The 23,736-nt window shown below is 31.2% G+C and overlaps 2 protein-coding genes across 2 annotated transcripts; both read left to right on the forward strand.

Moving 5' to 3' along the window:
• The first annotated feature begins 672 nt into the window (after positions 1-672).
• Positions 673-7,009, forward strand: FAP2 (Chalcone-flavanone isomerase family protein). Its single transcript, XM_085700795.1, has 10 exons — positions 673-1,312; positions 2,523-2,745; positions 3,907-3,982; positions 4,119-4,221; positions 4,512-4,580; positions 5,777-5,813; positions 5,905-5,979; positions 6,068-6,119; positions 6,335-6,379; positions 6,470-7,009. The coding sequence occupies exons 1-10, from the start codon at positions 879-881 to the stop codon at positions 6,565-6,567; spliced, it is 1,212 nt and encodes a 403-aa protein (XP_085556921.1). The 5' UTR covers positions 673-878; the 3' UTR covers positions 6,568-7,009.
• Positions 7,010-17,677: 10,668 nt separating this feature from the next.
• LOC146952296 (uncharacterized) lies at positions 17,678-19,547 on the forward strand. Its single transcript, XM_085700653.1, has 2 exons — positions 17,678-17,981; positions 19,006-19,547. The coding sequence occupies exons 1-2, from the start codon at positions 17,701-17,703 to the stop codon at positions 19,493-19,495; spliced, it is 771 nt and encodes a 256-aa protein (XP_085556779.1). The 5' UTR covers positions 17,678-17,700; the 3' UTR covers positions 19,496-19,547.
• The last annotated feature ends 4,189 nt before the right edge of the window (positions 19,548-23,736 follow it).

Below are 23,736 nucleotides of genomic sequence, written 5' to 3' on the forward strand. Positions count from 1 at the left end.
CTACTACCGATTATGATTGTAAAAAGACCAAACTCTAAAACTCTGCACTTTTCGCCACCTAAGTTTTAAAATGTTGTGATTTTTGTCCCCTATTAAAAAAAAGCAAAAATGACCCCATGTTTAGAGAAATATGCTCTTTTGACCCCCCTAACATAAGGAAAATATGATCTTTTGACCCGTTATCTTATCAGAAAGTTGCGATTATGACCCTTGTTCTGGGACACGTGTCTTCTCAGCAATTTTGGGACGAAAAGGGCCAAAATTATCATTGTTTTTAATAGGGAACCAAAATCGCAACATTTTAAAACTTAGAAGGCGAAAAGTGCAGTTTAACCTATAAAATAGAGAATGAATTTTTCATTCAAAAAAAACTAGACAATAATTTTATTCGTAATCAACACTTTTTTTTCCGTTAAAACAAACACTTTTTATTCCTTAAAAAAACACTTTTTTTTTTTTCCCTTCATATGATAGCAATTTTATTCATGAGCAAAACATTCCACATGGCTTAATGTTCCAATATAAGTCAAGTCATAACATTCCAATAGTATACCCACCTAATTTTCACAATTTGACACCCAACATGTGAAAGTACATGGTCAAACAAACTCAAGTGGCCGGTTACTTCCGACCATTAATAGAAGTGATTAATTTTACCAAACGTGCTTTTCATTTCATTTCATTGTCGCATTTTTGTTTGTTTTATTGTTTTTGGCTCCACCGCGATTTTCCCTTTCATACCCAACGAATATTCCATTTTCTTCCTTTTTCATTTTGCTTACTCTTTCGTTTCATTCCAAACTTTTCCAACTCCAAAAGCTTAATCGTTTCACATTTCTTCATTGCTTTTAAAAAACAACATAATCACTTATTCACGAATGAAGAACGATTGGTTATCATGGATGGATTCAGATCCAAACCTATTCCCATTCGAACCATTCCTCTTCTTTCTAGATAATTCTAAAACCTTCTACGAAACTTCTGCAATCGAAGAAGCATTCGGCCGCGTTTCCAAATTCGCCGGCGCGTTGTTGTTTTGGTTTTCCGGCGGTGGTAGTGGTGCTGGTTCTCTTCGATTCGGTGGCGGTGGTGGTTTTTGTAATGTGAATTTGAAGGTTAAGCCTGTGATAACGAATAATGTGGCACCTAGGTTTGGTTTTGGATTTGGATCGAAGAGGAAAACTTGTGAACGTGTGAGTTTGGGGAAGATTTCAAGTTTTGTTGTTAGATTGTTTTGGAGAGAAGCCAAAAGGATTCAATCTTTTCCTGTTCTTTCTCTTGCTGCTGCATTGGTGCCGCCAATTCAAAACTTGTATGTATATTATCATTTCATATTTCATTTTTTGTAACAGTGTTATGATTTTATGATATGATGGCGAAATATGATTCAATGTTGATACTTTTTAGTTATTAAACTTGAAAATAACTGATATTAATAATTATTTGATTGATAGTTAGGCTGTGTTTGGATATGTGATCATTAGTGGAGTAGAATGGAAGTGATTGCATGTCTAATAGTGTATATAGCTATTAAGCTTGAAAAAATTTGCTACTTATTTTTTTGTGAAATGACCGATATTAGTATTGTTAATATTATTATAGTGGGAGTTGGGATCGAACTCACGACCTCGTTATCTGATTAATCTTTTGGTTTTGTTTGGATATTTGATTATGGGTTGAGTAGAATGGAAGTAGATCAAATGGGATGGAATTACTGTATTATTGATTGATTTTTGACGATGGAATGGAATATAATGATTATAATCAGGTTTTCAGTCTGATAGAATGGTATGAATTATATTGGAAAATGTTTCATGGACACCCATACATTCCATATGCACCTTGAGAGAGAAAGAAATGGAGAGAGTGATGTGAGGAAAAGAGATATATAGAGAAAATGAGGTGTTGAAATGGGTGTTGGGGACTTTGGGGTATCCAAATATAGTCACCCTTATAACTTAAATAGAGTTTATCTTATTGCACAAACTGGGGAATGGGGAAAACAAAAGTATTGGATGAAGTAGAATACAATAGACTCCATTTTGTTCCTTTTCATTCATTTGAATTTTAAGAAGTTTAGGGCTCGTTTAGTTTTAAATTTTCATTTCAATTTTCAATAAAATACACATATCAGTATGTGCAAAGTCAAAGAAATAATATTCAGAACGGAGATTAGTGTTGCAAGAATCAATAACATCTTTGGAACTGGTGAAAATAACTTTGTAGCATTTTCAACGTTTCAAAATATGATACTTCTCAACTATGTATATCATCTCACTTTGTATATTATCTCCTTGATTATGTGTGCACTACTTGTATGTGTATTGAAGACAAAAAAAATGAAAATTTGAAGACGAAGTAAATGGACTGGACCCTTATATATCCAAATAATGGTCTGATGACATTTCCTTCTATCCATTTCTGCAAAATTCAAACAGTCTATGTTTATTCCATTCCGTTTTGTTGCTTTACAACAGTTCAGTCCTTTTGATTTTCTTATTTTATCTTAATTTTGCTTCTAGGTCATCAAATCTACTGTCTGGGCCAATGCAGGATCCTGATGTACAAATGCATGGCGGCATGGACCAAGTGCCTAAGGATGTTGAACGCCGGGGATGTCCTCGCCTATCAATTTCCGAGTTGAGCCTAGCAAACTCTACCGTGGAGCCTAAAACTGGCATCGAATTTCCTGTGGTTCTGGATAATTTATCAGCTGGAGATCGGAATTCCAGCCTTGGCTCAGAGGTTAATATCTGTTTTACTACTATTCTTTGCTGGCTCTTCTAACTCTTACAGCAGTTGTATGCCGAATTTCTTTATTGACCAGTTTTTAGTTTTAGTTATATACTCTTGCTAGATTCTTGCTTGATTGCTGTCTAGTGGTTATTTTTGGTTATCAAATACATAGTTAGCTAGTATCTTGGGGTGGCTTACTCATAAATGCAAAGCTATGGTTAAATCTTGGAAGTTTGCTCAATGCTCACAAATATAAGAAAGTCAGGACGGAAAAGATAAATGCAGATCTATAAATAGTTTAAGCATCTTGGGTTGGGTTAGGCCTTATCCATCCAATGTGAATTTTCTGAGTTAGGCCCAACCTAAATTTTCAGACTTTTCTTAGAAAATCAATCCAAAATTGGCCGTCATTTTCCTAGTTCTCTTCAGTGTTTCCGGTTCAAACCTTGCTTCTGTTTCACACGATTACTAGTGAAATCAGCAGATGCTTAAACTATTTATAAATCAATAGATCTTTTCACTCGGTACATTTCAGTTTCTTCTCTAACCACCGTTCTTTCGATTTCTGTATGTTTTCCTTTTTCTTCTTTATTTTTTTTTTTCTTTCTAGATTTTCAATGTTTCTTTTTGTTAAGAGTCTCACATTGGATGGATAAGGCTTGTAAGGTGAGAATTATTCCCACTTATAAACACATTGTCAGGCCTTATCCATCCAATGTGAGACTCTTAACAAAGAAACATTGAAAATCTAGAAAGAAAAAAAAAAAAAAAATAAAGAAGAAAAGGGAAAACATACAGAAGTCGAAAGAACGGTGGTTAGAGAAGAAACTGAAATGTACCGAGTCCTAGAGGGGCTTGTATGTTAGCAGAGAGCTAACAAATCACAAACATGTAACGAGTCACCAGTTAACCAAACTCAACCATGAACCAAATGAGGTGATAAATAGCTACTGAAAAATGACTTACAGTTACAGTATAGTTAATAATTAATAGGTTGGAAGAGCGTGGTAGCATTACTTCTCAATTTCTGGCATATGTGGTTATTTGGTAACTAATACTAGTTTTTCAAATCTTATTGGATTTCACTCTTCTGCCTATCAACATATCGTGTGTTTGAAATTCCATACTTACCTTCGTTTTCACATGATTAATCAATTAAATTTGCTTCAGGTCCTGGTTGGAACAGGATCCAAAAACATGACAATTGTTAAAATCAAGACCCTGAAAGTCTATGCCTTTGGATTTTGTAAGTTTTTCTTTTCTCTATACTTGATTTTCCCATTCCATTTGAAGGGAAAAAAGAATATTATTGATTTTTGTTTGTGCTATTGTTGGCAAAAGTTCCCCTTTACATTGAGTCACTCTTGGATGTTATTTAACAGATGTTCACCCGTACTCCCTCTGTGAGAAGTTGGGCCCAAAATATGCTTCAATTTCTGCAGATGAATTGAATGACCGTAATGATTTCTACCAGGATCTTCTCAGGTTTCAAACATCTTGTGCTAACTTTGTTTTATGTGCATGAAATGTTATTGAATGCAAGTGATCTTTCTCGGTTTTCATACTCAATTATACATAATATTTTAAAAGATACATTGGCAAACTTTGTGGATTTCTATGAAATATAAAAGGATGGGTTGAATCAAGCATTACATTTCCTTAAGTAGGATTTGGCAAAATAATTTGTGCCTGTGGGGTTTGTGAACTTCAAGAAGCTGTTGGTTGGTTTCATGAATATGATATAAAATATTGATTTTGGGTTTTTACTTATGCAGGGAAGATATCAATATGACTGTTAGGCTTGTCGTAAATTGCAAAGGAATGAAAATTAACAGCGTGAGAGAGTAAGTAATTTTTTTTCTTAGTGTTGCATAAATGTTTGCTTAATTTTTAAAGGCTTAATTAATGATTTGGTCCCTTAAGTTATTTGTTGGTTACATTTTGGTCCCATAAGTTATTAACGTTACAATTTGGTCCCTTAAGTTATTTGTTGGTTACATCTTGGTCCCATAAGTTATTAACGTTACAATTTGGTCCCTTAACTTATTTTTTGGTTTCGTTTTGGTACCTTAACTCTTCCTCCGTCAACCACTCTGGTCCTTTATGTTATTAGAGTTAAGGTACAAAAACGAAACCAAAAAATAAGTTAAGGGACCAAAACGAAACCAAAAATTAAGTTAAGGGACTAAATTGTAACGTTAATAACTTATGAGACCAAAATGTAACCAACAAATAACTTAAGGGACCAAATTGTAACGTTAATAACTTATGGGACCAAAATGTAACCAACAAATAACTTAAGGGACCAAAATAGTAATTAAGCCATTTTTAAATATATATTTTACCTTCTCCTGATTGGTCTCTATTCCTTATATCTGATAAACTTGCTTTTATCTAGAAAAAGTCTTGAGTGTGCTAGTTTTAGTTTTCAAACAACACTTTTGAATGCTTATACCGTCCACATGATTTTGGTTTGTTTTCCATCTTTCTATTTTACACATTTTTATGCACCAATATTGAGTAGTTAGAATTTTCTCACCAAGAATTTACTGAACCATAATGTTCAGTTTAGTTTTTTTGTACTCCCTCCGTTTCAAAATGAGTGTCGCTTTAGCCAAAAAAATTTGTTTCAAAATGAATGTCACTTTCAGTTTCCAATGCAATAATAACTTTTTCTTTTCAATTGTACCCTCCAATTAATACTCAACACACTACTTCCAAAGTATTACTTTTAAAACTAACCAGTAGTTAATAAGGATAACTTGGTAAAATAACCATTCTCTTTCTTTTAATCATTGCATTTCTTAATATGTGTGTAAACACCTAAAACGATACTCATTTTGAAAAGGAGGGAGTAATTTTTAGAACCGATTGTTCAGAATTCAGATTAGTACAACCTCAACGAAATTGAGGATGAATAGAGCAGGCCTGCTCTTCTAATGCTCTGATGCAGCCTTGGCATTGAGACTTTTGGCATATATTTGATTTAATAAAATTAAAATCGACTACATGGAACTGATTTTTTCTCTCTTCACTGCAGCGCTTTTGAGAAATCACTTAGAGCTCGATTAGTTAAGGTACTTTACCTTTTGAAAAATCAGTTTTTAACACTTCTACTCTGGATTAGTTCTAACTTCTAACTTTTCCCGAACCCCACTTTTTGGTTAGACAAATCCATCCACAGACTTTCATTGCCTTTGGACATTTGGTTCATACTTTACGGAGAATATCCCGATACCTTTGGTAAGTAAGCAACGAATATGTTTCTTGTAATAATACTAAATAACTAATCATGTCATGTAGTTACACTAGCTTTACTGCAACGTTGCAGGGAACAGTTATTGAGTTTAAACGAACATTCGATGGACGTCTGATTACTGAAAGTAAGTATTTTTTGCTGGCATAATAATTGACCTTTTAAACTGTGTCTTTAGTGTTTGCCTTAGGGTATTTAAGGAATAAAGACGTGTGTTGTTTTGGTGTGCCTTCTCTCTGATATTTGGAGGCATATGCATATTTCTTTGTAGTATCTTTGTATGTAACCTGAATTATTTGATAAATAGTGTTCACAACTGAAAGTCTTCTTTTACCCGTACAGTTGGTGGCAATCATGTTGGAAGTGTCCACAGCAAAGATTTGTGTCGTAAGTCATACTATAACTTATGTGCTTGTATTGCACCTTCTAGACTCTAGAGTATCAAACTGAACTTGTTCGATATTTTTAAACTTACAGGGGCTTTCTTTGGCATGTACATTGGAGATGTCCCTGTGTGTGAACAAACCAAGAAAGAGATTGGCACAAACATCGTAAATATTATTAGGAATTGTTGAAACTGTTCATTTTCTTTCCAATTGCCCTTATTTTTAGAATGGACAGTTGGATATGGAGGGTGGCATGGCATTTATCCCCACCCTATAGCAGAAGCAGTTGTTTCAAAAAATCGATTTCAATCTGCTCAAAATTCCCCGGAATTACCATTTAAGGTTTGTCCTTGAATCATAGAAGTCATTAGGATAGCTCAAGTTAGATTTATTTATGTTTGAAATTTTCTCGGTTGCTATTGATAATACTACACATCTCTTTGATGCCTCTATCCCTTGTTAGATGTGTACTCCTATTTTAGAGAATTAAAGAAAAAAATTGCGCTTTGCCACATTTATACACAATTACAATCATAACCATAGTTGAACTGGCATTCTTTGATACAGACGAGAAATGCTACAAGTAGCAGTATTTAAATTATATTATTTGACAACATTTCTATATCAGAAATACTTGATTCTAGCATTAAATTTCCACCAATTTCATCTGTTTATTATATGCACATTTATGTGATGGATGTGGAATATTTCTCCACACCTAAAGCATAATCACTTGCTTTTCCTCTCCATTCATTTGTTCCTTATAAGTCAAGTGACATCCTTTTTCTTTCAATTTTTGCTCAGTATACACCACAGGAGATGAAATACGGTTAGTAATATGATTTTTTATAGTAATATGATTTGATTAATGGTTATGCAACTCAAAATGGTTCGTCATTCCCATAAACAATTGGGAGAAAATGAGGAACACACATTTTGAGTTGCATAACCATTAAAAATTAGTTTCACAGTGCTACATCATTTTTAGGAGCTCTTAAATATTTTACTCCAATTGTATAAAAATTAAGCATTTTTTAAACAACTCAGACTTTAATATTAAAATATTTGCACTCGATTGTTTCAAATTCAAATTAATCTACTTTAAAAATATATTTTCTATTAAAAATAAAATTCAGCTTAATTATTCTTGGCTTAATTGCACTTTTGGCCCCCTATCTTTCCAAAACTTGCGGTTACAGCCCTCTAACTAATTTAAATACAAAACAGCCCCCTAAGTATTGAATCTTTGGCAGTTTTGGCCCCCCAAGGCCAAAAAAAAAATAAAAAAATGACACGTGGCACCTCATTTAGGGTGCCACGTCAGCGTTGGGGGGCCAAAACTGTCAAAGATTCAATACTTAGGGGGATGTTTTGTATTTAGGGGGCTGTTTTGTATTTAAATTAGTTAGGGGGCTGTAACCGCAAGTTTTGGAAAGATAGGGGGCCAAAAGTGCAATTAACATACCTACTATATTTTATTTCAATTAATTCATATCATAATTTTTTTTAAAATAATAATTAATTTGGAACAAACAAAATGGGTGCATTGTATAAATATGATGAGAATGATTAATTTCTATTGAGATGATAGTTGTAATAAAAAAGATAATATTTGAGTCGTAAGGAACCAATTTTTAGGGTAAACTATACGAGAGTCATTCCTTAAATTTAAGGAATCAAACTTACTACACCATTAAACATATAAGAAATCGTTTAGTTTTAAGGGGCCGATTAAGCTCATCCATTAAAATTATATTAAATTAAATAGTGTACGTAGGTTAACCACCTACAAATTAAAAGGTGGTATTGGTGATAATGAAATAGCAATATAGTGACTCCCTCCCACCACCACTACCACGTGATGCAAAGACGTGTAATGTGATATATGTTGATTGTTGAAGTTGAAGTGTTCCATACCACGTTAATTCCTATCATTTCCTAATCCACTCTTTAATTTGCTTGTAAATTACAGAATAAAAACATATTCTCTCAAATTCAATTCCATATCCATCAATTTGATTTTTTTAAACTGTTACTCACTTTTTAATTGGATCTCTAAGTCTAAATTGTATTCAAATAGTCTTCAAGTTATACCAAACTCATCAACTTAATCGTTAAAGTATATAAAAATCTGTTAATATAGGTTCTAACATCTTCAATAATATTGTTACTCCTGTTTCCCTTTTGTTAGACAAGGTCAAATTGTTATCTCTAGGGTGGCTGAAGGCTAAAAATGTCATGTTTATGTTCGGTACCTAGAGGTGGTGGTCAAGCCCTTTAGCTTGTCTGGGCATTGGCTAACTTTATTTTTCTATGCTTTTGTGTACCGACTCTGTAACTCTGTAGTGGTTCCTAGGCACGCCTTGTGCTTGGAATCGCTCTTTGGTTTGGCTATATAACATCATTTTAGTTTCTTAAAAAAAAAAAAAGATTCTAACATCTTGATATTAATTTCAGACTACATAAACAATTTTATATTTTTAAAGAATTCTTATTAGTTATTATATTGACATAATTTAGAATTTAATTAGAGTGATGGTGAGGATTTGTAGAATCAATTGGTAGTTTATTCATTTCACATATGGTGAAAACTCTACTATTCTAGACTTTTATTTGATATTCTATCTAACATTCAATAACTTGATGGGGAGGGTTTGAATTTTGGACGGTAGTTCGGATTTTGGGTGTTTAGAAGAGATTTAGGGCAAAAATTAGAAAATGATGAAACAAGTTGGTTTTGCGTATGTATAGGTATGGTTTGAATCATATTATTCAGATCGTATTTTTTGGTTTCGATTATATAATTGGTAAAAAAAACATGGAGGAAGCGCAAGAATCTTGAAGGGTGAAAAATTAAAATCTCTTGGATCCTTTGAATTGGTCGGTCATTGGGCTGGCTACCAGGGGCGGATTGGATCCACTGTGAAACATGGTGTGGCAGTTGCCACACCAGATTATTTCCCTTTTTTTTTTTCATATACTTTACTTAAATAATTATATATATATATATATATATATATATATATATATATATATATATATATATATATATAATATAAGTCGCTCACATATCATAGGTTTCTCTCTTGGCCTAGCGGTTTATGCTTGATGGATGATTCGTTTGACCTGTGTTCAACTCCTATCGAGTTGCAGTTTTGAAATGGTCTACTTTGTTAATATATATAGTTGCTTTGAAAGTTTTGTCACACCAATATCAAATGTCTAGATCCACCCCTGTTGGATACTGAGATTAAACAAAAAAAATAATTGTCTAAATATAATTTATATATTAATTTTTTTCTACTATAATAATATTATAGAACATTAATCATACATTGAAATATAATTATTTTCTACTATAATATCATGTCATATATATAGTTGCTTTGAAAGTTTTGCCACACCAATATCAAATGTCTAGATCCACCCCTGCTGGCTACTGAGATTAAACAAAAAAATTATTGTCTAAATATATATTAATTTTTTTCTACTATAATAATATTATAGAACATTAATCATACATTGAAATATAATTATTTTCTACTATAATATCATGTCATGATATTACTTTTTATAATAAATATATATGAATTCTCTGAAGTTTTTTACTATCTTTGTTGTAACTACGCAACCATTTTAAGATTATTTACTCATACCAAGAAAATCAATAAAAAAAATTAAAATTATTTATCTTTTGTATAACACCTTTATTTTTTACAAGACCTATTTATTATTTTATTTCACATATCTCACTTTATAATAAATAATCAGAGATAATTTTGACAAACCAATATTAAACAATTTAAAATTGAAAATAAATGAAATAAATTTTTTACAAAAAACTACACTTTAAAAAAAAAAGGAAAGAGGATTAGAAAAAATAATTAGCTTACTCCCTCTAGAATGCAATATATTTTGTTGTTAGATTCTAGAATGCAATATGAATAAAAAGGATTCAAAACATCAAATGTATTTGATTCAAAATTCTTTTTTTTTTTTTTTTAAGACTTGATTGAAAATTCTAGAATGCAATATAAATAATCAAAAAAATTATTGTATTTGGTCCATATTTTAAACTACTAGTGAATACATTTGACTTTTTTTGGGGAATACATTTGACTTTTTCATTTTTTTTTTTATATTCTACTCTTATGGAAGAAATATTTATGTAATGTTTTCCACACTCCTGATCCGTAACCTTTAAACATGTTAGCAACAAAATATATTATTTTCACTAAAACAGATATCTATAAGTATAGCTTTTTTTGTGGAAAAAATATTAAAGTATATTGTCTCTAAAGTCATTTATATTAAAGTCATTTATTAAGGGGTTTGCTAGGATACACCCACTAGTTTTTATTAATGTGTGTTTTAGCAAAGATATAACTAAAAAGTTGTTAAATACACCTTAAGGTGAATGTTGCTAAAACACATCTTCTAAAAAATAATTGGGTGTATGTTAGCAACTCCTATATGCATTTGCTAGGATACACCCACTTATTTTTTAGAAGGTGTGTTTTAGCAAGTTATAACTAAAAAGTAGTTAAATACACCTTAAGGTGTAGCTTGCTAAAACACTCCCACATATAAACTAGTGGGTGTGTTCTAGCAAATCCCATTAATTAATACCATTATCTCTTTTGTTTTTTTGGTCAATTAATACCATTATCTCTATTGCGTATTGGATTCCAATTGGAGTTGATGGGACATGATTGAAGAGTGGGGGATAAGGGAGCAGAAAGAATTGAATTAGATCGTTATGGTCTTCAATCATTCATTCTTCAATTACTGTAATCTCACGGCTTAAAATCTCACGGTTTAGGTTTGTGATGTTGAATTTCAAATTTCGGTTCAACAACAGCTTATGGTGAGAGGAGAAAAGTCACAAATCAAAGATATAGAAATTTCAATATGGATTATCTTCGTAAATGGTTCATGAACTACATGCTCTATCCTAAGTTATATGACGTTTTCGACATTTCACACGTATTGAAAAATGTAATTGATTTTGTGTGAGAAATATATATTATGGGTTGTTTTATAAAATTGTTTCTAATAAATAATATGAAAAAGATAAATGAAAAAATTGAAAGAAGAAAGAGTAATAAATAGAAACACATGAGTTCACTTAGAAATAACGACCAAAAGTTATGATTAAAATTTTTATAGAGACTAAAAATATATTTAAACTTTTTTTAATATATGATTGAGAGTGATTGAAATTTATGATAATTTTCATCATTATTCCACGGTGGACCTTTTAGAACTCACCAACAAAAGAAATGGTAGGGAAAAGAAAAGAGCAATGATATATTGACAATCAAAATTCAACAACCAATTTAACACCGTATGGTTTTATGAAGGAATTATAGGCTAGCACGCATTTCAAGACAAATACAAAATATTAAAAAAATTAACTTTATACTGTTAACCGTATAAAAAGAGGGTGTGAACAACTTTTTTGATGTTCATCAATCATTCCTCAAAATAAAATAAGGACGGTGTACTTTAACCGTGAGAGTATAAGGAATAAAATGAGTTGTTGGTAATTTTGCAGGTTTGTTGAATAATTAGGAGATTTTGGGATAATTATTTTATCAAAAAATTAGACTCGATTAAAAAAAATGACACGCCAATTTAAAATTTATGTTAAGTATATATTTTGTCAAATCAGCATAATACATCTATATTTTTGCATTTTAGATTCGATCAAAGACCAAAGTCAAAGAATTTAAAATAATCTGAATAAAAAAATAACATGAAAGCGAATGACATTCAATATCTAAAATTTAAGAAAAAAATCAAACAAATGACATCAAAAAATTGACAAAACACTTCATCATAATTTTGAAACTTTGGAGGGATCCTAGACCGTGTTTGATCACCACATCAAACTAAGAAAAATCACACATGTGAGATTGATATCACATCTTCATCTAAAACTCAATACATCAGATGTATGTGTCATCTCACTTGAAATCTACCATTCTATCCAATGTAGAATTTGAACTCACATTTGATACATTAACATCTCTTAATCAAGTGGCAACTATCTGTGTCTATAATCACATGACATAGTCAATTAAGGTCCAACTGAGGCAGATAATGTTCCAAAAGGTTGATCGGTGGTTGTTTCATGATGAGAGTTTTATGTTTCTTTCTTTTATGAGAAGAAAGAAAGAAAATTAGAAGGAAAAACAACGAATTTGAAAAAAGAAGGCAAACTTATAGTTTTAGTCCCTTAACTTAGTTTATGTTAACAGTTTAGTCATTTATCTTTTTTTCATTCAATCTTGTGCTTTTGGGCCATTTGTGTATAGATTTTCAAGCTTAAAATTCATGTTTTTATTTTCTTATCGCCTCTCAATTTTTAAATCTGTGGCCTTTCATTTATATTTGCATATGAGTATTAGATTTGAAACTTAAAAATCCATATGAAAATGGACTAAAAGACAAAAATAAAATTAAAAAAAAAGATAAAACACCAAACTTTTACCTGAAATTAAGTCAAGGGATTAAAAATGTAATTTTTCCAAAAATGAATTTGTACATGAGAGAAGATAAGGGAAAAAGATTATTGTGTGTTATGTTCGTGGCAGAATAGAGAATAATGCGAGTTTATGGTAATTTTATGTTTTTGTTAAAGGAGTTGGAGATTTTTAGGTAATTACTTTTTCAAATTTTTTTATTCAATTAAAAAATATCACATAATTTTAAATATCTAATATGCTTGTATTTTGTTAACTCAACATAACACATATGTAATTTTCTACTGTCATTTGCCACCAAAGTCTAAAAGTGAATGAATTTAAAATAATAGAGGTTAAAATAAAAAATCACATAAAAGATAAAGACATTTAAAAACTAAATTTTAAGATAAAAAAAGTAAACAAATGACATCCAAAAACTAAATAAACAATTCATTTGTAACTTTCGTGAGATTCTACGTTGAGTTTGATCATCACCTTAGACAAAGTAAATTCATACAAGTGAGTTTGACACCGCATTTTAATCCTAAACCTTAAGAAATTAGGTATAAGGTCATATCACTTATTTGTCGCTTAACATCTACTCTTGCATTCAATGTAAAACTTCAACTCACACTTAACGTATTAACATTTTTCTCTCAAGTAAGAGACTCTTTGCATCCGAGATCTATCACCATGAAGCATTCATGCTTTTCCACAAAATCAAATCAGACTATAATACCAATTGTTGAAACACCTGTGTGAATCAATCTATTGAACGGAAAACAATTAGACAAATGACAATAATACTGCATCTTCACTTAATATTTTAAGTATCACAAAACTATAGTCCTTGTTTGTCAAGAATATCCATCCATAAAAAATAATGTCATAGGATACGAATTTGGAAGGTTGGCATTTATTGTTAATTTCATAGGGTGGGGCCCATGTTCTACTTTTTCTCTTGTGTGGATAAGCTTCACAAGACGGACACCACACACCCTATCCTCATTGCCACGTCATATGCATCCAACTTACTGAGATTAAGATTGTGACACACACCAAATAAGAAGATGATGCACAATTTTCTGACATGCTTCCCAAGTAACAATTTTCTTCTTATTTGAACATTATATATGATGTCAAAATTGAAAACGTTTACGTTTAATTTAATCAGAGACTTTTATATTATTTTGGTTTTGATATATAATGGAAATATGGAATGATACCTACTACCAATCCTTATTACTCATATATAATAAAATTTTGATATATATGATGTTCAGACGATAAAGAAAAAGACAGCGACAAGGCAAAACTTCAATATTAATATTATGCAAATGTTGAAAGATAATTTGTCGTATATAAACTATGCTCAGCATTTTAGCAGTCTACATATTCTTCAAAATGTCCTCATATTACGTAATTACATTGTTAGCTTCTTCACATCTTCAAGTGTCTATTTCATTTCATTGCAGGCATAGGCAGCCACGTTTGTACTTGACATATTATTGTTGTTAGGGGGTTAACGAGTCAACTCGAGCACCTTAGAAAAAAAAAAGTGGTTCGAGTATGATTTATGGGTTTTGTTAACCAATATGGTTAAAGAACTATAAATTAAAAATTTATTTTGAAAATATAAGTTTTGAATTTTGAGTAAGTAATAATTACACCATTTTTTATAAAAATTTATTAGTTTTAGTTGCTTAACCAATGTCATGAGAACTCCGACTCTTATTTGAGCTAGCCCTAACATTTTTTCAGACTCTCTCTTAACTTTCTTATTCATTCTTTTTCATTTATTAGAGACATGCGATTCTTGAGAGTGGCTTTTGGATCTGATCGGGGGATACTCTGTTTGTGCTATTCATGACTTGCTGACATCACATGAGAATCCTCAGTTACATCTTAATCTGGATCTCATTTGGCACAAAAAGGTCCCTTTGAGTATCAATCTTTGCGTGGAGACTTCTCCGTGACAGACTTCCTACTAAATCCAATTTGGCACTCTGGGATATTATCACTACAGAGTCGTGGTTGTGTGTGGCGGGTTGCGGACACATTGAGGACACTACTCACTTGTTTCTGTCGTGCCGTACCTTCGGTGCTATTTGGCCGTTGGTACGGACGTGGATTGGTTTTTATGGGGTGGACTCTCAGATTCTTTCAGATCACTTCTTGCAGTTTATTAATTATACAGGTGGTCTGAAGTCGCGGTGCTCCTTTTTGCATATGATTTGGCTTTTGTGCGTTTGGGTCGTATGGAACAAACGCAATTGCAGGTTATTTAAAAATAAGGAATGTTCTATTATTCAGTTGGTAGATAAAATTAAGTCCAAATCGTTATGGTGGCTGAAAGCTTGTAACACTAACTTTGTATTCAGGACTCATTTATGGTGGTCGAGCCCTCTTCTGTGTTTGGGCATTGGCTAACCTTTTGTTTCTTTCTGACAGACTTTTGTATATTTTGTGGTTGCTTTGGCGCCTTGTGCTGAGGTGATAGTGGTGTCAATGTTAATATAATTCATTTTGTCTTGTTCAAAAAAAGAGAAAGGTGATTTTGAGATATTTTTAGGGAAATATTGACGAGTATTTATACAAATTGATGTATTCAATGCATTGAAAACTGAATTATTTAACTCTTTCTAAAAATATTTTTTAAATTAGAAATCCTTAAAAGGTGTCCTTATGACACTCGTTAACAAGACTCATAATTTTATTCATTTGCATGTCTTATTCTTTTCCTTTCATCTTTTAATATAAATACGTGGTTTTCCCCATCTTTCCCTCCATTTTTGAACAGATAACCATGATTGTGGTATAAGGTGTTGGTAGCTCGTTATGGTGAGGTGGATAGCCTTTGAGAGAAGGGGGCGATGTGATTCCTATTGGTGGATGGAGGTGGCGAAAATTTCGTGAGGGTGTTGGTGGTCTTGGTGGAGGGTGGTTCCGTGAGTGTATAGCGAAAAAGGTTGGGAATGGTAGGAACATTTTTTTTTGGACTGGACCTTGGGTGGGAGGGGTTCCTTTGTCGGTGAGGTTTAGGCGGTTATATAATTTATTAGTTAATAAGTCATGAACGGTGTATGATATGTTTGTGTACGGGTGGGGGAAAGGTGGTGAGGCGTGGAAGTGACGAAGGCGGTTGTGGGAATGTGAGGAGGAAATGGTAGGGGAGTGTTGGAGATTGTTTGCTAATGTGATTTTGCAGGATCACAGTTTAGATTAGTGACAGTTGGATCCTGTAGGTGGCTACTCTGTTCGTGGTGCTTATCAGTTGCTTACTTCTAATGAGAATCTTATTGTTGGGGCAATGTCAGACTTGATTTGGCACAAACAGGTTCCAAAAGTATCGATTTTTGTTTGGAGACTTATGCGTGCCAGGTTACTGACCAAGAACAATTTGGCGGTGCATGGAATTATTTCCCAAGACACGCAGTTATGCGCTAATGGATGTGGTAATGTCGAATCAGTTAGTCATTTGTTCCTCTCTTGTAATGGTTTCAGGGCTCTTTGGTCTCTAGTCCGAGCTTGGATTGAGGTTTCTACGGCAGAGCCGAATTCTATTGATGACCATTTTGTTTAGTTCGCTTTTTCAGCAGGTGGCTTATTGGCGAGACGTTAGCTTATGCAGCTAATTTGGCTTGCATGTGTGCTGGGTAATGTGGAGCGAAAGAAATAATAGACTTTTCAACCAAAAAGAAAAATCTCTAGAAAAGTTGTTAGATAGCGTAAAATTTCATTCCTTCTGATGTTTAAAGGTGGCTAATGTCACTTTTGTTTTTGGCCATCACAGATGGTGGTTGTGCCCGTTTGTTTGTTTGGGAATCGATTAATATTGTCTTATGTTATCTCTTAGAGCAAGATTTGCTTGTAAAATTTTGCCGTCTTATTTGACACATTTTATGCTAGTGAGGTGCTTTGTTGTGTTAATACATTCCATTTTTACGTCTTAATTTTTTTTACAAAATGTTTAATTTTTTTTTTATTAAAAGGCTTAAATAATCTAAGGAAAGAGGGCTTTTACTTTGATGGAATAATCGAATAATTAATTAAGATAAGATACTAACAAAAAATTAATTACGATAAGATAACTATTCTCTTTTTATCCTAGGAGGATAAGAACGTGACTTGGCAAATTCAGTTTTTTTTTTTTTTGAAGGGATTGACAAATTCTGTTTCAATAGTAGACTTGTTCATTTTATCACTAATTTTTTTATAGGTTACTCCCACTAGATAATTTTATTACTATTAAAAAGGATAAACTGAACTTTTGATGGCAGAAGATTAAACAAAAAAGACTGTTACAAAAAAATAAATAAAAATGGGAAATGTTAACTTGTGCCCTTAAGGCACAAGTTAATGAAACAAATATAGAAATAGCTCATTGTAATGTGTGCAATACATTTAATCTTTAACTTTTTAATGAGTTGAATGCACAAAATTTTATAAAATCTTTCTCCTTTTAGGTCTCTTAACATGTGCCCTAAAGGCACAAGTTAACACTACCCAATAAAAATTAAAAGCCTTATCAAGTAGTTGAAACAAGCACTGGATAACAGCTCATTTTTATTAATATTAATAAAAATAAATAAAAAGCAAAGAAAGAAACCAACTTTTTTTTAGCATCCAGTAAGAAAGGATAAGACCAAACAGCAATATTAAAAAAAGAGTACTATGATGTTGGATACCTTATCCTCCTAACAATAAAATAACACATGTTACCTAAATTTTTAGCATTAAAAAACACATGTATTAAATAATACAACGTTATTACTATGTTGTCCTTTCCATTATTATAAATACACAAACAAATCCATTTTTGCATTTTCGTGTCTATCTTCTTTTCATTTTGATGATTATGGAGCTTGAAACGGTGGCGTTTAAGCGCGTGGGATCACGTACTTCTGTATTATTTGACGCGCGAAGGGATCATGTTGATGATGATGATGATCAAGGGAAGGTGTGTAGTACGACGTCGTCTTCATCGATCGGAAGAAATAGTGATGATGATGATGATGATGAGGTTTCATCAGAGAGATCAATGGACGAGAATGGTGAAAATGAAGCTGAGAGTAAATATAATGGTGGTGCTTTAGATTGTATGGAGGCTTTAGAAGAGGTTCTTCCTATAAGGTAACCATTATTAACATTTTTTTTCCTATTATATTATATTGTATTTTTTTATTGTTTTGGTAGATCATATCATATATATCATGTGAATTTGATGTTAGATCCTTCACTTTTGAATGTTTTGTTTTACTAAAATGATTCAAGTTTTTATCTTTTTTTGTTTGATCTTAGTTTCAATTAATATAGTTTGTTTGCTTGTTGATTGTGTTTTGATATTTAGTTTTTTTTTTTTTTAATGTTTTAAGCAGGGTTGTTAAATTGTAAAGATTGCATTTTTAGTTAATTTAGTTAGGGTACTAGTTGTTGGATCAATTTTTGATGAAAAGAAAAGTTTGAGAAATGAATTTTTGTGGGGTATTAGTTAAATTAATTATGGAACTATTGTTGGATCAATTTGATTAAATGAAATTTGGTGATTGTATTGTAAGGCATGTCTATCCAGTAGTGTATGATGGATGATGTGATCTATAGGTTTTGTCTGTATTTGTATTCCCTTTGTTTCACAAAATTAGGTTTATATTGTACTGAGTAGTTTTTTGCTAAAAATAGTAAGGGTTTCTGATTTGATATGGCTTGAACCAATGAATTCATCATGTTTTGGATAAACCTTTTGTAAGCTTCAATCATACTTTTGATTGAAGAAAACTTGGGTTTGTACTTTGTACTAAAGAACATGTTTGCAATTGGTACTGGATAAACTTTTGAATTGGATTGAATACTAAAACTGAATATGGCCTTTTTTGGTTTTGGTTAAGGACATTTTGCAAATTCATTTTTGCCTTGTTTGTAATCGCTGTGAGTTTGACAAAATCGTGTGATTTTGTTGAAGCTACGAAGTGTAGTTTCTGGTGGTTCATTATGATTTTGCCAAACTCACTCGATCCAATTTGTGCAATTGTGCATTTTTCTTCAAAATTTACCATTGAATAAAAACTTTTAAACATTGTACGCTTCAATTCAAATTCAGTTTTGATAATTAATTTTTTGTAAATTATAAAGGCTAATCCAATCTTTTATGGTTATGCAGGAGAAGTATCTCAAATTTCTATAGCGGGAAGTCTAAGTCCTTTACAAGCCTAGCTGATGTTGTCACAACACCATCTGTAAAAGACATTGTAAAACCAGAGAATGCATACACAAGAAGACGTAGAAATTTGCTGGCTTTCAATCATGGTTGGGACAAGAACAAAAATTTCCCTTTGAGAAGCAATAGTGGTGGAATTTCAAAGAGAACAATGAGCTTAAGTAGAAGTGCTTTAGCTCTTGCAGTTGCATTAAGCAATTCTGATAGTAGCTCTAGTTTTACAAGTGATGATTCAGCTGCTTCAACCTCATATTCTTCAGCACCTTCTTCGCCACTTCCACCGCGTCATCCGGGAAATAGAGTGTCTTCTTTAGCATCTCCTTTGCAGAGGAATTTCTTTTCCTTGGCTGATCTGCATCATTGTGCCATTGCTGCAACAATGAAAATGCCTAATTCTTCAATTGAAAATGAAACAACTAATCATCCATCATAGTGTATAAAACCTTATGATAACTAAAATACAACGTCTATTAACTTTTTTTTGAGTTTCTTGCTCTAGTTCTATTTTCTTTCAGCGAGAAAGAGGTTATAGAATAAAATCATAGATAAATCTTTTTAGTATGATCTCTTCATATTAACAATGTATAGTTGATGATATATACGGGTCGGTTTGATTCGATTTTTTAAAGAGAAAATCTCCGAACCAACAAATAATACTTGGTTTGATCTTACAATCTTTTCTTTGGAAAACCGATGGAAAGATGGTTTGGTATGATCAGATGGGCATTTTAAAAATTTATTTTAAAATGTCCCATAAATAACTTAAATAACTTTTAAAACTAGTGTATAACGTTGAACAAGTATATAAAAGAAGTTTTAGTTTTTGGTTATTAATTTTGAATTACGCAACATTCATATCTGAATCAATAAAGATTAGGTTTAGCATCGAAAAAAGTCGAACCAATATAATTGGTTAGGATCACCGGGTTCACTAGGTTGTTTTAGGTGTCTGTGTTGTTACAAACCCATATTTATGTGTATATGAACCAATATGTAAATAACATTAACCTTAAAGATAATGAACTCATCTTGACCAAAAAAAAGAAAAAAAAAAGATAATGAACTCATTATCTGTCAATAAAAATTCAATCTCCAAAAATAGAACTAACATAGTTGGATTATTGTTGATGAATGTTCAACATCAATAATAGAACCATCAATAGTTTGAAGCTCCTTTCAAAAAAAAAAAAAAATCAATAGTTTGAAGCATCAGATTTTGTTATGGGAAATAATAGATGTTGCGACAGAATGTTTTGCGAAAATATCACGAATGTGTGTTTCACACTTTCACTAACTCAATATTATTTCAAGGAAAATGCTACTTCTCAATAAAAAAAGCTTCAAGAATTTTTCAAGAAATAGTTGGCAAATTTTAATTGGATGATTTATTTGTCCACTTCCTATTTTTCAGCCACACCTCCTTGAATTGTGGCAAATAGTGCATTGTGATTGGCTATTCTTTATTCTTGAAGAATTCTTGATGTTATTTTTCTAGAAATATAGCATTGCTCTTATTTCAAACTTTTATTAGCGAGCCTTTCTTGATAATTCAATCGCTAGCTATAGCAATACTCTTTTGTTATTATATTTAGGAACAACATATTTTTCAAAAATTTAAAACTCGTTCGTATAGCTAAAACTTTTGTTACACCTTTTAATACAAGGACTTTTTTTTGGTGGTGTCCATGGTTCGAACCCCGAACCTTGCATATATTATGCATTGTCCCTACCAACTGGGTTAAACTCACGGGGACATAATACAAGAACTTATTAACATAACTCAGACTCGTTTCATCAATAGTAAACTTGTAATAACCAACAAGAGGTTATCCAACGAACATCAATATAGGCAGATTTGGACATCTATTAGAACTCGAACAACACCATACTAACACTTAAAATTAGCCACAAATCTAATTTATATTTTGTTAATTACTTCTAATTTTTTAGTTTAAATTTTTCATTTATGAGGATAAAAATACATCAGTATTTTTTTTTATTTTTAAAAGCAACTATCCATTAGAAGAACAAAAAAAGAGTACAAAGAAGAAAAGGGGGACTATACCAAAACCTTTTCAAAAGGTAGTAAATCTAAAAAGAATAAAAATACATCAATAAGAGTAATTTATAAAAGGGTAATGCTATAAGAAGCAATAAATTCATAGATTCTACTTATTTACCTTAATTAAAGTGAGAAATAATAAGCAACTAATTAAAATTAATAAAAGTTGTAGTCAATACTCTATGAAAGGATGCTATTTTGTTTTGAAGAGGATTTAATTACACATTTAATGATTTTGTATTTGATATTTTATTTGAATATGTTTTATCTTTGAAATTGCTAATTTATTTTGGACTTTAAAATATTTTGTCTTAATTTAATTATTTCAACAACTTTTAATTAAAAAAATGAAAGAAAACAATATGCTCTGAGTAAAATTCACGGGATGAAAAAAAATGGTGCAAAAAAAATTCATGGGAAAAAACCAATACTGTTGTGAGGAAAATTCACAAGAAGAAATCACATAATACTATGTTTCTATTTCACAGGATATAAATTGGTCAACTCTCAAAATTATATAATAGTTGTGCCTTTAAGAGAGTATTGAATACAATTTTAATTAGTTGGTTTACTATTTCTCATATTAATTGAGATAAAATAAATGAACTGATCAATTTATTGCTCCTTAACCAGTGTCCCGGGGCACCGGTGAGCAGCACCCTTTATAAAATTACAATTATTTTTCTTTTATTGACCATTTCCTCTTAATATGTGAAAAACACTCAAATGCGACAGTTATTGTCAAACAGAATGAGTAATATGGGAAAAATTACATTTCGGTCCCTTAACTTAATTTATGAAAATGATTTGGTCCTTTGTTTTTTTTTTAATTTCATTTTTGCTCTTTTCGTCTATTTGCAATTTGAAATCCATATTTGGTGTTGTGATGGTTGTGGTTGCCTCACCCTAAATTACTAACTAAACTGAAAAAAGACAGATGATTAAATTGTTATCTGAAATTATGTTAAGAGAAAAAAAAAATGAAATTTTGTCTAACATTTGGGTTGCCTCACCGTAAATTTCTTTAAAAAATAATATTTGGGTTGAATACATTTATAATATTAAAGATGAGTTAGAATTTAAAGACTATTCCATCAATAAATAAAAAAAAGGAATTTAAAGACTTTTTGGTGTTACAAATTTAGTTTCGGTGGACATGAATAACGCGTCTCTTGTTCAATTTTAATTCCACACGTCGCATATACAAGTCACCCTATATACTTTGACTGCAACGAAATGATAGAATACTCCGTCAAAAAACGAAAATAATAAATTACGAAGTAATATTATATTATATGGTTCACAAATTTTATGTTATATCTTTCATAGAAAGTTAAAAACTCACCTCAAGTCCATCCCTCACCAACCGAGTACCAGCCAAATTAATACAAATTTACTTGCGTATTATTGACTTTTATGTCATTTGTGTTTTTAGTGTATTTTAAATTAGAAAAAACGATAGATGAATGATTAAAATAAATTATTTAGATTAGAGAGAGTGGTTGGTTATGTTATAGATATGTACAATGGCATAAAAATCCAATGACATCTAAGTGAAATCCACAAATGACAAACATTTATTTAAAGAGATGCATTCAATATTATATCATAGGTGAACGAAGAATGATATGAATACTTTTTTTCCTTCAACATTCTCTCTAATACTTACTCTTTTATTATATACAATCAATATGTGTTTGATTATTTTTTACGAGACTCATTCTCAAAGTGTAAAATCAATATTGGTTTCTTCAAATATGAAAATAAACGAAAAGAGAGTGTTTTTGGCATATGAATACACACAAATTTAATCACTTTTTTTAAGTTACAGTTGCTTAAACTCTTCGTAATGCTCTCTTTGTACGCAGGAGGTGACGTGAGTTCTTTTAAAGAATGGTAAGGACCAAATGACTGATTTCTTGAAGAGTTGTATTATGTCGATCATCATCTCACATTTAAAAAATAATTTAAAATAGTCACTCCCTTCAATATGGATGTATACTTCCCAAATGCCATGCTCAATTCCACCAATATAGTTAAAATATGGATTAATAGGGCTCGTAGTTCGGTTTATCTTGAGGAGAAAAAAAATTAACTATTAGAATATATTCAAAAAAAAAAAAAAATCCCCCCCAATACTCTAATTCAATCCATTTCATGGATCTACAGGTTTCGTGAACATGAATACCAAAACAAAACCTAGTACCATCACTAAAAACAAGCATTCTCCAATCATAATAGAAGACGAGAAAACCAGATACTCAATTGTGTTGCTTGCAGTTTGTTTTAAAAATAGTTTAACAAAACACGTTACTAAAAAGTTTTCCATTTTCTTTTAAAAAAAATAATAATTGAAAAACATAATTTAAGAATGGAATCGATTTTTTTTTTTTACCAAAAATAAAAGGGAGTCAAATAGGCTCTACAATAATGCACATTATATTCCTTTCAAAAAATAAAAAATAATACACTTTCTATTATCAAAAAGAGTAATGTGCAAACTCTCACCCCAAAATAAAATTACTTCAGACATCACTTGAGGCCTGGTTATGAAAGATGAAAAAAAAAAATAGTGACCACATATTTCCAATTTTAAATTACCCAGAGGTGGA

This window comes from Medicago sativa, chromosome 1, assembly GCF_051527215.1.
Source record: "Medicago sativa cultivar Bolivia chromosome 1, Bolivia_mono, whole genome shotgun sequence".
Taxonomy (NCBI): Eukaryota; Viridiplantae; Streptophyta; class Magnoliopsida; order Fabales; family Fabaceae; genus Medicago; species Medicago sativa.

Bases quoted from the DNA above. Each gene is read 5' to 3' on its own strand.
- LOC146952296 (XM_085700653.1), top strand. From the start codon at position 17,701: ATGATTATGGAGCTTGAAACGGTGGCGTTTAAGCGCGTGGGATCACGT. The intron at 17,982-19,005 runs GTAACCATTATT...ATGGTTATGCAG, and splicing joins GAAGAGGTTCTTCCTATAAG to GAGAAGTATCTCAAATTTCT.
- FAP2 (XM_085700795.1), top strand. From the start codon at position 879: ATGAAGAACGATTGGTTATCATGGATGGATTCAGATCCAAACCTATTC. The intron at 5,980-6,067 runs GTAAGTAAGCAA...GCAACGTTGCAG, and splicing joins AGAATATCCCGATACCTTTG to GGAACAGTTATTGAGTTTAA. The intron at 6,120-6,334 runs GTAAGTATTTTT...TTACCCGTACAG, and splicing joins TGGACGTCTGATTACTGAAA to TTGGTGGCAATCATGTTGGA.